Source organism: Mus caroli, chromosome 6 (assembly GCF_900094665.2).
Source record: "Mus caroli chromosome 6, CAROLI_EIJ_v1.1, whole genome shotgun sequence".
NCBI lineage: Eukaryota > Metazoa > Chordata > Mammalia > Rodentia > Muridae > Mus > Mus caroli.
In genome coordinates this window covers 25,433,137-25,447,768 of record NC_034575.1, presented here as the reverse complement: position 1 = coordinate 25,447,768, position 14,632 = coordinate 25,433,137, and the positions used below count along the sequence as shown (strand labels likewise).

The 14,632-nt window shown below is 45.9% G+C and overlaps 1 protein-coding gene across 1 annotated transcript in view; it reads right to left on the bottom strand.

Moving 5' to 3' along the window:
• The window catches only part of Cpa4 (carboxypeptidase A4), a 23,414-nt gene extending 8,908 nt beyond the window's left edge, over positions 1–14,506 (bottom strand). Inside the window, exons 1-7 of the mRNA XM_021165038.1 lie at positions 14,415–14,506; positions 9,128–9,209; positions 8,576–8,710; positions 6,929–7,024; positions 3,176–3,277; positions 1,856–1,960; positions 1,102–1,212 (exon numbers count right to left, since the gene is read on the bottom strand). Of these exons, the coding sequence (XP_021020697.1) occupies positions 1,102–1,212; positions 1,856–1,960; positions 3,176–3,277; positions 6,929–7,024; positions 8,576–8,710; positions 9,128–9,209; positions 14,415–14,482 (699 nt within the window). The 5' untranslated portion in view covers positions 14,483–14,506. The remainder of the gene's footprint in view (positions 1–1,101; positions 1,213–1,855; positions 1,961–3,175; positions 3,278–6,928; positions 7,025–8,575; positions 8,711–9,127; positions 9,210–14,414) is intronic.
• Between the last annotated feature and the right edge of the window lie 126 nt (positions 14,507–14,632).

The window sequence follows — 14,632 nt, the reverse complement described above, 5'->3', positions numbered from 1 at the left end:
AGAAGAAGAAGAAGAAGAAGAAGAAGAAGAAGAAGAAGAAGAAGAAGAAGAAGAAGAAGAAGAAGAAGAAGAAGAAGAAGAAGAAGAAGAAGAAGGGAAGGGAGGGAGGGAGGAAGGAAGGAAGGAAGGAAGGAAGGAAGGAAGGAAGGAAGGAAGGAAGGAAGGAAGGAAAAAAGGAAACAAAGGAAAAGAAAAGAAGAGAAAAGAAAGAAGAAGTGACTCCCCAGAGTGCCTTAAGGAGGTGAGAACTTTCTATATACAACCAAGCTGGTCCCATCTGAATGCCTTGACTGATTGTTGGCTCATGCAGAAGTCAAAGCAGTGTCCACTGAAAATCACTCATGCCACAGACACGCATGGTGCTGATTGTCGTCTAAGACAGTCACCTGAATTCAATCACACTCACAACTAGGGAATAAGGGAACAAATTAAATCGTACAACAAAGAAGCTATCAGCCAGACGCAGAATGTGAGACATTACACAGGAAATTACTTAGTTTCTCCAACAAATGAATGACATTTTAAAAGGATGTGTTTGGGGTGCTTCTGAATGAATAAAGACTGCTGAGACCCAGCCACAGGTGCAGGGCGCAGACCTTATTAGATTCTGGCTTCGACAAATTGACTCCTAGGAGACAGTTTTAAAATAATGGGGAGTGTTAGAGGATATTAAAGAACCTCCATTAGTTTTCAAAGGTGACAGTAGTGTTCTGGGTTTGGAGTTTTTTTATTATTATTATCATCATCAGCTAGAGATGCATACTAAGGTTGTTGTAGATGAAATAACATGATGTCTGGGATTTGCTTTATAATATGTCAAGAAAATAAATTGTGTCGGAGAGAGAAAGATGAATAGAAGATAGGTAAAATGCTGAAATTTGTTCAAGACCCACAATAGAGAGTTCCTTAGACTATTCTCTCTAAAAATAATAATACATTCCCTGGCGATTCTCAGCTCAGAGGATAACTAGAAAAGGAAAAAAAATCCCAGGGGAGCTTCTAACACGAGAGTTGGGGAGAAACGGTCTCCAGGGGCACCAACGAAATGTGGAATCCACCTGGGAAATTCAGTCCAGGCCCTGGCCATTCGGAATCACTCACCTGGCTTTGCGTGTACACATATCCATCAGGATTGGCCACGGGCAACAAGAAAATATCCACTTTCTTCAAGATGGAGGTGACAGCCGGGTCCTTTTTATAATCAGTTACAATCTAAGCAGAGACAATGTGCTTGTCAGCTACATCATGGTGGGCTAGGTCTGTAGGTCTAACCAGGTATTTCCCTGAGATACCTAGGACCCCTCTCACATAAGATGGTATCCACTCACTGAAACCTCCCTGAAGCCCCCTTGGCTCTCTGAAAAGCCTTTCGAGTCCCTCAAAGCCAGGGGACAGGATTGCATGACAATATCAACTACAAGTAGTTGACTGAGAGATGGTGACTTTGTTCACACCTTCCACAGACACTACCCATCCTGCCCAGCACTGTCTTCAAACTGTTTCTTGAAGGATCTTGGGGGCAATCTGAGAACCCAGAAGCCCTGTGGGGCTTGAAAGGAGGTGAAAACAAAACATATCTGAGTTTGGTGCTGAGGCTCCAATACCCTTTGTAGGGCCCACGGTAAATCAGTCTCTCAGGCCCACAATTGAAGCACATTAGCCTGCTCCCTAACACTGCTACTTCACCACAATGGGATGACCTTAGACTATTTACTTCTCCCATCTGCAAAGGTCCCAGCCTACCAGGTCTGTGCCAAGCACCTTGTACCTCATCCCCTGGACCCAGCTACATGGGATGCTGCAGTCCCCCACCCCAGGCCCACCAGAATCCTTGACGAATTCCAGGCGACATGACCTTCCTCGCTGTCCAGATGGCTGTAGCCTGTGAGATCCACTCACGGGCATGGATGCCTGCATTCAGCCAAATGGCTGGCCGCTTCTCGCCTCCTCCCGTGCTGAACTGCAGAGGGAAAGGGGGCCAGAAAATGACCTGCCGGTCCACGTCTCTCCTCACCTCTCCTCTGCCCAGCCCGCTCCTATTCATTTAATTCATTTAAGATAATTCAGAGACCAAATGTTCCTAAGGGCACCATCTATTTATCGCGCTTATCCGTGACCGGGGAGCTTAATTGGCTGGCTGAAGCTCTGGGCAGCCCAAACCTCTCCAGCTTTGGGAGTAAATGGGAAGGAGAAACAATCGCTACTGTGGATCAGAATGCTAGTGTGATTAGAAATAATAGTGTGTCTCTTGAAAGTTCTCAAACGGTTTCCCAACAGAGAGACACAAGGGTCCGTGAACCAGGCTGTTCTGCTCGTGTAATAAATGGATTCGGTTTTAAATTACGAAGGAGAGGGCTTCACTATAGCTCTTTGTAAATGGCAGTAATGAATTCTGCTTCCTGCCTTCGCTGTAGCGTTGGGGCTCCATGGGTCAGAGCGTGGGGCTAATGAAGCCAGGGTCTCTATCAGATGGGCAAATAATCTAAATGTAATTATTTTACAGGAACCAGCTCAGCGGTATGGCGCCCCTTCTGCCTGGTATTTGCTGTAAACCTGGCTTCTACAAAGCTAAGGGTCTGGTGAATTCTTAGCACCACCAGTTGTTCCACGGTTTTAGGCCCAAATTCCTTTCTGTGTGTTCAGCTGGACTACTTACGTAATTTATGTCATTGTCATAGCTCTCTGCCTCCTTTGCCAGGAGAGGCTCGAATGTGTTAGAAATAGCTGGAAATTGGGCTCCATGTGGCCAACAACCCCAGAATGGGCTTAAAAATGACATCTACCTTAATGCAAGCATCCCACACTCTTTTCCAAGAAGAGGCCGTAAAAGCAGAACAGAGTTTGTATCCTGCCTAAGCAGCTAGGTGGGAATGAAGGCAGACTATGGGCCTCTGAGAGTCTTAAGGAATACTAATGGCCTCTCTTTTGATCCTTCCAATCAAAACATAGACCGGGATACGCTCTTTCTAACAGTCTTACAGTAGATAAAAGCAGGGAATTCAATCAGATCAAAATATCTGATTATGCAAAGATGACTCGGAGCTACAGATCTCTTCTTTAGAACCAAGGGCTCTAAGAAAACTGCCTATATTAGCAGACCAAGGGCTCAGTCCTAGTAACTCAGATCCAGAAATTTGTGTACTGTCAGGATCCTTGGAAGGGCCTTGGGCCTCACCTTTAGAACATACATGGGCCGCTTTTCAAATGTCTCTCCAATCTTCACTCTGCTCACCAGGTCAGGAAAGTCTGTGGCAATACTGTCCATCTCGTGGTAAATCTGAAGGGTGGGAAAACAAACCAAAGACACTTAATTTTTTTTTTTTAATTTTTTGAGATAGGGTGTTCCTAAGTAGCACATACTGGTCTTGAACTTAGAATCTTCCTACCTCACTTTTCCAAGAGCTAGGATAGTAGGCTTGTGCTACTGTACCCAACCCAGTGATGTTTTAAAATTCTGTCCCATTATGTATCTGTGAACTTTATCTTGTCAGTGTTAAGTTTCTTCTGAGGCGCTGACCTTGGAGTTGGCCACACTGTCAGCACAGAACTGGGTGGACAGCTGCTTTCTGCAGTTTTCTAGAAGTCAGCACATTTCAATTGTGTGCGAAATTATAGTCCTCTTGAATAAAGCAGAGAGACTGAAACAGATATTACTCCAAAATATGATCCTTTGGCTTGTTTTGGTTTTCTCTGGGTAGCCTTGCCTGTCCTGGAACTCACTCTGTAGACCAGGCTGTCCTCAGACTCACAGAGATCCTCCTGCCTCTGCCTCCTGAGTCCTGGCCTTAAAGGTGTGTGCCACCACTGCCAACATCAACATGTGATTCTTTGCATTGTCTTGGACCGGATCATCAGAATAGACCTGCTCACCAAGGCTCTGGACAGCAGGGTTTGCCAAATTGTTCTCCACCAGCAAACAGAACAAAACAAAAACCATTCACAGTGTGTGTGATGTCTCCATATAATCAATACAAATAGACTGTTTAGAGTATAAAATAAGAAAAGAAGCCATATGTGGTAGTGCCTTTAATCTCAGCCCTTGAGAGGGAGAGACAGTTGGAGCTCTGACCAACCTGGTCTACTAAGTGAGTTCCAGGATAGCCAGGGTTATACAGAGAAACCCAGCCTTGAAAAACCAAAAAGAAAAAAGAAAAAGAAAAGAAATATATAAATATTGAAATATAAATATATAAGTATATACTATATAAAAGAATGTTAATAAATGCAAAGAGAGTGCTAGGAATATAGCTCAGTAAATTAAATGTTTGCCATCCAAGATAACCTGAGTCCAGATCCCAGCAACCACATAGAAATCTGGGTGTGGCAGTCTGAACCTGTGATTCTAGTGATAGGGGAGCAGAGATAGGAAGGTCCCTGAGGCTCAGTGACTAGTTAATCACTGAGCCCGGGTTCAACAAGAACACCTGTCTCAAAAACGAATCAGTAAATTAAGTGGAGAGTGGTAGAGGAACAGAATGCTCACTTAACACACAAAGGCCTTGGAAGGTTGGGTGTCTAACTCAGGTAATAGAACACTAGTGAGTGTTTATGAGCTGCTGGATTCAATCCCCAGGATCCCATAAACAAGGGGTGATAGTACACACCTGTAACGCCAGCACTCAGAAGGTAGAGGTAGAAGGACCATGAGTTCCAGGTCATCCTCAACTACATGGGGAGTCAGGGGCCATGCTAAGGTACTACATAAAACTTTGCCCAAAATAAAGGGGAAGGGACCTCTTGGAAACTCCCCCAGCCCTTGGATCTAAAGGCTGAAGAAAAGCAGAGTAGATACCTTGGGCCATGAGAAAAAGAGAGTAACCTACAAAAAGTTAAAACAAGTTGGGGGTGGGGTAGAATCTGCCTTTAACCCCAGCACTCAGGAGGCAGAAGCAAGGCTAACCTGATCTACATAACAAGTTCTAGAACAACCATAGTGAGACGTGCTAAAAGAAAGAAGGAAGGGAAGGAAGGAAGGAAGGAAGGAAGGAAGGAAGGAAGGAAGGAAGGAAGGAAAGGAAAGAGAAGAGAAAAGAGGAGAGGGGAGGGGAGAGGAGGGGAGGGGAGAGGAGGGGAAGGGAGGAGAAAAAGGAGAGAAGAGAAGAGAAGAGAAGAGAAGAGAAGAGAAGAGAAGAGAAGAGAAGAGAAGAGAAGAGAAGAGAAGAGAAGAGACGAGACGAGANAAGAGAAGAGAAGAGAAGAGAAGAGAAGAGAAGAGAAGAGAAGAGAAGAGAAGAGAAGAGAAGAGAAGAGAAGAGACGAGACGAGACGAGACGAGACGAGACGAGACAAGACGAGAAGAGGGAAGAAAAGGAAAGGAAAGAAGGAAGCCAGCCAACCAGCCAGGCTGGGGCCATTGATTGGCAGGTAAGAGCACATGCTATCAAGCCTGACATGAGTTCTGAGTTTGATTCCTGGCGCCCACACAGTGGAAGGAGAAAATTAATTGTCCTCTTGATTTCCACAAGGCACATGCACACCTACACACAGATAGATGATAGATAGATAGATAGATAGATAGATAGATAGATAGATAGATAGATAGATAGATAGAAACTTTGTTTTTAAAAACCTCCAAGCTATACCCTGATGTGGGATGCAAATTCACACGCCAACCATCAACACACAAAGGACCTGAAACCAGACGCCCTGGCAGAAACAAATGTAGAATTCCCACTGGAGATCTAAAAAACCTGCATGGTTATAGGATACGAGCTATTTAATGTTGGTTTTACGAAGAACCCCAAATAAGCTGGCCGGGAGAGAGAAGGCATAGCAACAGGCCTCTCGAAGCAAAAGCCTGCAGGGGAGCCCTCTCCAAGGAGCACCCAAGGCAGGGAGAACAGAAGCAAGCCATGAGAAAGGGAGGCAGACAGCCAGTAAGGTAAGTAGATGGCCTCTCTTGGTTCCTGGGTGACATTTGTAACTGGTTAGCTCGGCTCGGGAGGGCCCCAAATTAATGATGCTAATGTTACGGGTTTGATCCCTGTGTGGACCGAGTTCTGCTCTCATCCGTGGCCCGAGACTGAACTGAACTCTGAACTTTACCCAGCTGTTTTGCAGATGTATGTCATTGGTCACAAGAGGGATCAAGGGGCAGTGCAGTGGGAAGCTACTGACAATCTTGGAAAAGAAGTAGAAGTAGTCAACCAGCCTTTGAACTAATCCCTCCTCTGGAAGAAAAACAACTTAAAGAATACGTCTCTGGAAAAATTTGCCAGGAACACAGTGTTTGCACGTAAAGAACCGCATGTATTAAGGTAGAAGAGGGAGAATAGCCATTTAGATTTGGGAGGGAGGTCCCAAGCTAGTAGAGTCTGCAAACTAATGAAAGAGACGCTTGGGACATAAGAGACTTGCATCGTGAACGGGGCTGTTCTGTTCTGTGGTCCCTTCTGATTTCTCAAGTTCCAGTATCATATGAAATGATTCAGTTCCAAGTTTTTTTTGTTTGGAAGTTTGGCCTACCTTGAAAGCCATCTGTATAAAGTGGTTTCTAACTCCACACACCACCAAATTGCATTGTGGAACAAATATACGTTATGAGGAATCATGATAAATGAATGGAAATATTTGGTTAACCTTGGAAATAACTGCCTGTCTGCTTGCCTGGAGTAAATGGAATTTTATTCTGTGCTAGGGATTCTGATGGGGGAGAAGGTTGAATTACAAGGGCTGGAAATGCTGCCATTATATTCTGGTTTGCTTTAGAGGGTCGCTGGAGCAGGGTTTCTACAGGGGAAACTGCAGCTGTGTTTCTCAGGCACTTGGATGTTGGTGGGAGTTAAGCAACCCGTGGGGAAGGAATTAGAGCAGACACGTTTTAGCTCCTCTGTGAAGCGATACCATGCTGAAGGTGGATGTGAGGAGAGAGGTTCCAAAATTCAGGAAGCAGAGAATGTTGGCTTTAAACCTGCTCGGAAACACTTACAGCCTCCAGGGAATGGTAAGCTCCGTAGTTGAAGTCACCACTCCGCTCTATCCCTTCATTGTGTTGCATTTCTTCATCTTCATTATCTAAAAGGGCCTAAAAGAAAAACAGACACAGCAACACGGTGAGGGGACCCCTGGAGGTCTAACTCATCTGGTAAGATGGGCTGGCCAAGAGGGCAGCATCCTCTGCATAAGCAGCAACACAAATGTCCCAGGTCTAAAGGGAGCCAGAGCACTTAAGTGACAGACGGCAAAAATTACAATTCAAGAGAATGTAAGTTCATGCTGCCTGTGTCTAAAATGGCTTTCCTCTCAACTACATAACATGCTAATGCTACTAATTTTCAAGGAGTTGATATTAATTCTGTAGGATAGGGAGATGGAATTACCTGTACTAATTTCTGCTTAATGTCTTTATTCCCTGACGTTCTTGCTTCTAGCAAAACTTTTCGGGACATAAAACTAATGCAGCGTTCACACTCAGTAGAAGGCCTGTCTATAGTAGTGTGTGTTGATCATTACAGTCAGTGTGACATAATTAAAAATAATAATAAACCACCCTGCCTTTCATTTTAAAGAATTGGGGGATTACATTTATATATATATATATATATATATATATATATATATATGTATCAGATATCAAAGCTCAAAGATATGTATATATAAGATATCAAGTATATGTGTGTGTATATACTTTTCCTTTACTTTTTGGTATCTGACTTACATTATTCCATTCAAACCCCTCTTTGCTCCCTGGAAGTGACATATGCTTTTCTATAGTATGAAATCTCTATAGTGTCTATAGTATGGAATCTCTATACATTTCTGTAGTATGAAATCTCTGGACATCGGCTCGCATCTGGTATCCAGTGCTTCTGAAACACACAGCTTGGGAAAGCATTGAGAAACAAAGAAATTCTTATAACCAGTCATACTTTGAAGGTTCCTGGCAGATGTCTATGACATGTGAGGATGATTAATAAACTCACAGCTGCTCATACCATCAGGAAAATCCTGGGCCAAATCACCAATTAGTCCAGAACCCACCTCAGTGAAGGAGAGAGTGTGAGCCAGAGACACTGTCCTGCTGTTCAATGCAGGTTTTGTGGGGCTGGATGGCAAAGTTCCCTCTGCTGGGAGCTGTTGGTGACATTCCCCCTTTCTCAAAAGATATCTCTCCTGATTAGCTAGTTCCCAGAAGCCCTCACAGACACTCTTGCCTTCTAACTTCAAATACAAAAAGGGGGAATGAATGGTTAGCTCCTGAAGATTCTATGATGTGCCAACTACTGTTCGATGCATTATATATAGATAATGGAAACATCACCTTGATAAACAGTTGAAATACTAATCATTATCACCATTTAAACAGTGATGAAATGAAGGCTCATGGAGGCAGACGCCTGCCCAAGGACACACACAACTGGTTAGCAAAGTCAAGCCTCAGAAACAGATCCGGGTAGCCCCCTATCTGTGTAACACACTCCTCCTGAGCAGGTTACCGGGCTCTGCTTCCGTCTGTCACCGTTTCTTCACCTGGGGGCTGAAAGGGTTGACGCCAGACACTTTCAAATCTCCCAGGCCCAATCTGACTAGTACCTTAGTCACAGGCAATGTTAGTGGGAGTCCCTGGCCTACCCACCTGGAGGTCCTCAATTGTCACGGAGTAGTCTAAACCCTGGGACTTCAGGAAGGACTTGACTGGGAGCAAGCTGACAGAAGGGACGAGAATATCCACAGGCCGATCAAAAGTGGAGGAAGATTTCCAGATACTGAGCTGAGGAGAGCAGAGACACAATCAAGTTAAAAGACAGTTTGGGCAAAACTCGAAATGAGCTCATGTTCTTTAGAAGTGCTGTCTGTCAAAAGCCAGGGTGATCCCCAAGTCCTGCCCAAGGGCCAACATCACCCATTTCACAAACAGAGCTGGTCAGATCTGCCCAGCAATCAGTACCTGGCAAAGTTCAAGAAACAGGGAGGGCTCCTTGAGGTAGGGAGCCCGCAGCTCAGGCCTCGCATCTAATAGAGCTGCAGAATTGAGTTCTGGTGGCCTTCACCCCCGCGTTCTCTCTTGTGTGAATGGCTGACTAAGACTCCATTATGAACAGAAAACTTGCAGGGATAAAAAAAAGTACAAGAATCTGTTCCCCCTCAAACTCAGAACATTCAAGAGGACAACCTTAGAACCACATACCTTTAAGTGGTCAGAATTCACTAGCTCAGTCAGTTTTCTGATCTCGTCTCCATTTCTGACGTTAATCCTAAAAACTTGGTCCCTGGAGAAGGGGAGGGAGAAGATGATAATGGTGAGCTTTCTGCTGGCAAGTAGACCCCCAAACCCACCATCCCAGACAGAGCTGGATAGGATGAGAGGAAATGGTCTAGTCTTTGGTTACAATGTATAGCCATTAAAAACAAGACTATGTGGCAAAGATGAAAAAGTGCTTATGTATAACTTTGAGGGGATATTAAGTAAAAGAGCAGGACACAGAGCTGCTCGCATGCCATGATTACGAGGATGGAAAAAGCAGATGGTCTGGAAGCTAAACAGACAACGGAGATAAAGTGGTTGCTGCCAGTGCTCGTTTGGGTCGTGGGATTATAGATGGCTTTACTTTTCCCCCTGTCTTGTATCTGTTTTCTGTAATGTGGTCATATTACTTTATAATGAAAAACATATATTTTTGCAGAAAGGAATGTCCCTGAATTAGGCTCCAAGCTAACTCAAGACATAAAGAAACACTTCTTCACTGTCAAATGCAAGGGCTGAAACCCTGATGAACTTTCATGCTGGGAAGAGCCGGGAACTTTTGGGAACAGACCCTCTTATCCTGGGAAGGCCAGGATAAGAGTGCTAACCATTCATCCCAGCCGCTCACGAGTGCTTTACAATGTAACTGAATGTGGACTAAGGTATGAGGCTCAACCTGAGACCCCTGGCTGTGCACCGGGACCTGCGAGCACCCAGAAGAGGCCTGCCATTGGCAGACCCCTTTGTCGTCTGTCCGGCACTTGTTTTGCATGTATCTTTCAGCTTCTGCAGCGTTGGCAGGGGAAGAGGCCCCCAAGTCCTGCGTGGGTGGGAGAAGGCTATGTCTGAAAAGCCTTCTTTGAGCTCTCAGCTCACTCAGAGAACCAGCGGAGCCATTAGGCGTTGCTAGGTGACAGCCCAAATGAATCCGCACTCGACTCTGTCACGTGCGTCATCCCTTTGACGCGAGTGAATGCCGGAGGAGCTGCTGGAGAGGGATGTGGGCTGAAGGACCTGTTGACAGAGTAAATGGCTCTGTCACAGGGAGCTAAATGTGGGGCTCACGTGGAGGCTCCTCACCAGAAAACCGGTTCAATCTGGATGGACTTCCACAGTTTCACTTTGTTCTAGAAAGTTCTGGGAAGACCTAAGCCAGGCCCAAAAAGACAAGGCCCACTGCCCAGGGCTATTCTCAGCACAGGTGGCTGGACTGGATAAGATCCCAGGATCCTAGAAGCGCATCCTTTCTCCCTGGCTCTCCCACTAGGGACCTCGAGGTAGGCAGCTAACAGCCTCCCATGAAGCCGGGGGAAGGCCCTAAAGGAGACCTGATCTGACAAGTCCTCATTGAACTGCTATGGTTTAGATAAGCCTTGAACATGCTCCAAGAGTTCAGGCCCGGGAAGTCTGACCTCCAGTTGAAAGGCTGCATTCAAAGGGAGGAGGCTTTCAGAGGTGGGGTTTAGTGGGTCCTCGGAAGTTGTTTTGTAGAGTCAGATCCTATGAGAGAAGGTTTAAAAGGTGGGCAAGTCGCCCGAGTCTCTCTGGCATCTATCTTGCCACAAGGTCTCCACGTCACACGCATGCTCTCTCTATAATGCCCTATACAGGAGCCGTGCTCGCCAAAGGCAGAATAGACAGGGTCTTTCAAAGCTATGAATGAAATAAATATCTTTTTTTTCTGTGTATGCTTCCCAGTGTGATGGTTAATGATAATTATCAGCCTGACAGGACTTAAAATTACCTAGGAGACAAGCTCCTGGGCACACTTGTGAGGAACTATAGACTAGTGAGAAGAAGGGTGGCCTCACCCACTGGGCTTGGGACCTGGACTGGGTAAAAATAGAAATGTATCTAGGCACATGTATGCCTCTATGCCTTCGAAGGATACATCGCGACATTCCATTATGATGGACTACATCTTAAACTGTAAGCCAAAATAAGTCCTTTCTCCCTTAAATTCCTTTTGTCAGACTATTTCAGCACAGCAACAGAAAAAAAGTAACGCACCCAGCTTCGAGTATTTTGTTACGACAACAGAAAGCTGACTAACACAAAACTGGGTATGCAAGCAGCTGGATTACAGCTTGGAGAAGGTGGGCTGTCTAACTGTCATTTCTGTCACAGACAGAAATGAGCCAGAGAAACAGTGTAACTGTTAAGATCATCACTGCCTTTGCATAGGACCCAAGTTAGGTTCTCAGATGCCATGTTGGCTGGCTCACAACTGCTTGTAACTCCAGTTCCAGGGGGTCCAATGCCTTGAGCCTCCTTGGACACCCATGCTCACATGCACATACACACACACATCAATAAACATATTAAAAACAAATTATTTTTTTCAATGAGCACGCTAAAAGGCTTAACATCTTGGGTGGGAAAATAAATCAGGCCTTTGCAACATGACACTGGCTAGAGGAGTCACAGAGAGGGAGTAGGGATGGAGAAGGAACAGAACAGGAGGACCAATGAAGACTCTGGACTATAAAGAGCAGACAACACATTCATCCCATGCTACAAAGTGTGTGTGTGCCCGTTCCTTTCTCCAACATGGCACTGTCACCATGGAACACAGTGTCTTTACTGGCCCTGGAGAGGACTAAGCTCACAGTCCATTCTATCATGTCCCGATCAGCCAAGCTACACAGGTCAAAGACACAAACATCTGCAGTGTGCAGGAAGAGTCAACGCAGAAGATCTGGTGTGGAGCAGAGCACCTTCTCCTCCCCCCACCACCTCTGCACACCTTTTTGGTCCAAGCTCCCCTGAAATTTCATGTCCGTTCCAAGCTATTGCCTTTGTGCTCCCTCTGCTTGCAATCCCAGGCCTTAAGTGCTGGGTGTTCTCCCATCTAATCTTAAGACATGCTCATGTCACTCAAGAGGCTTCCTCTAGCAAAGCCAGACACAATAGCACTAACAAGGGGCAGCGATGGTAGAGTAGGGTCTACCATTAATTATTCTTGTGAGTATTAGCATAGTGGTGTCTAAAAGCAGAGTAGGTGCCATACACAGAGCAATCTTCCTCTTGTCTTCACTGACCTTATCTCTGCTTGGAAAATACCTTCTCCAGCACATGACCGTGCAGATGGTTGAGCACACCCTATCTGCCCTAGCTGGAATTCCATTCAAAGATCTTGACCTTGAGCTCTTTTTGGGGAGAGGAAATTGTCCTGAGTGAAGAGGAGGCAAGGTCGGGATTTGCCGGTGCTTGTCTGCTCCTCCTGCTCTGAATGGTTATGTTAACAGCTCTTCTGGCTCTCTCCCAGTACACCAAGATGACTTCAGCATCGGGATTGGTGACGTCTATTCACGCATCCTCACACCTGTCCCATACTCAGGACAATCAATAATTGCTTTGATGACTAAGCTTCTCTCCCTCCCCCTAGTACCAGGAAGACAGCCAAGTGGCCAGTTCTCTGTACCACTCACCACATTCCTGTCCAGGCTTAGCAGCTATGATTGATAGCATTGAGAGACGCCCCGAGAAACACTGGGATGCTTGCCGGCTACCACTGATGCTACAACCAGTTCTACAACTGCTTCATACTCTCCACCCACCCAGCACCTCCATGTATCCTGGCAGTTGCCTCATCCTTAAGACATCTGAAGACTAGGGCAGAGGATAACAGCAGAACAAGAGAGACCAGGGAACTAGGACAACATGGTTCAAGGGCATGAGATAGAACGGTGAGAAAATACCACCAGCTTTGTGTCCGTTAGCCCATCTCCAGCCTGGCTTCCCAACCACTCAGAGGCCAGAGGCCAGGTCCTCTGTGCTCTCTACATTCACTGAACTGGGCAACCAGGACATGGATCCCAGCAGAGAGTCCTCAACCTTTACTGAGTTTCCTGCTGTAAGAAAAGACCAGACTTGGAGATGGCATAGCACTGTTCATTAAAACCATTTGCAAGCAGCCCCATCACACAGCCCTTTGGATGCACGGGTCCTGCAGCGAATACTCTGAGACCCAGCCCCACTGTCTCAGCGAAGGTGCCCACTGTATCACAAGAGAGGTCTGTATCCTGAAAAATAGAGATTTTCCAGCCACATGAAGAGCTGCAGTGGGAGCCTGACAGCTCCATTCGTCAGCCCACACAGCAGCAAGTGTAGTTATGACACACCTACCGCTGAGCTGCCTGCGGAAAAATCTTCCTCCCTGGACACCTGCTACGCCTAACCCCTCCAAGCTATTTGGCAGCGGAGACAGGTATGAACCATCATCCCCATAAAAATTACTCCATCTCATGTAAGTAATTGCTTCAATAAACAGTCCTCGAGTCCCTTTAACCAGACAACACAGTGGAGCATAAACTCGCATATACGGGTAGACCGGTGAGATAGAAGATTCCATTTGATTGGCTTGTGTTACAGAAAAGGGGTAGGAGCCTTGCAGTCAGCATTCCAGCTTCCGTGCTGACCAGCTAAGTAGCTTTGGGCAGGTTCCTTAACCTTTTTTAAGGCTGGGTGTTTGTTTTTTGTTTTTTGTTTTTTTCATGTTTAAATTAAGGAAAATAACACCCTTGCCTGACAGAGCTGTTACATGATCCACAAGACAAGGCACGTGAAAGCTCTTTGCAAAAGGCAAAATGTTATGCGGTGATGGGTTATTCTATTACAGTCTTCTATGGTGGTACCAGAGCATCCCTGTCATCACCCCTGCCTCTCTGACTTCCTGTCCCTCACCAACTCCACGGTGTCTGCATGGAGCATGTGAGCCTATGCATGCACAGGCACACAGAGTCCCGGGGTACAGTTCTGTAGCTACAGCTAGACACAACCTATTGGATCTCCTTGTTCCAGAAGCCTGTGGAATGCACCAGCTATACACAGGTTTCACCAATGATAGAGACTGTCTGTCCCCAAAGCCTGAGAACCCAGCCCTTTAAACCTTTAAACCAGGCAGAAACTGACAAAGCCTTTCTGACCATTCTTCCTAATTAATGCTGTAGGAAGAGGTGAGATAGAGGATTGGCCTTAGAAAGAAGAAGGAAGAAGACACAGAATTAGCTGGAGGTTAAGGAGCTGGGGAGGGTCTGTGGAGACCACCAGCTTTGATTTCACAGGAGAAGTCAGGTTTCAGAGAGACGTGGCTGGTCCAGGACAGTGGGACAGAGGAGATATAAGCCCAGCCCGTCCCCTAAGCAAGCCCTACCACCTAAAGTATAATTCATTTGGCTCCCAAGTTGGTGAAATAACTAAATGATAATAAAGTTCAAAAAGAGCTCACCCAAAGAATTTATCTCGGCCGCAGATGCCTGCCCCAATCAGGGCCCCAAAGAACAGTAGCCACTTCATGTCTCAAGGGTGCCAGTCACATACGGACTGAGTCAAGCAGTATTTATAAGGAACCCGAGGCAGATTCATGGTCTCAGAAATGCTAATGTGGTTCTTCAGCACCCTTCCAGCTCTGACAAGGCAGCACCAGCCAGGGCCTCCTCCATTCCT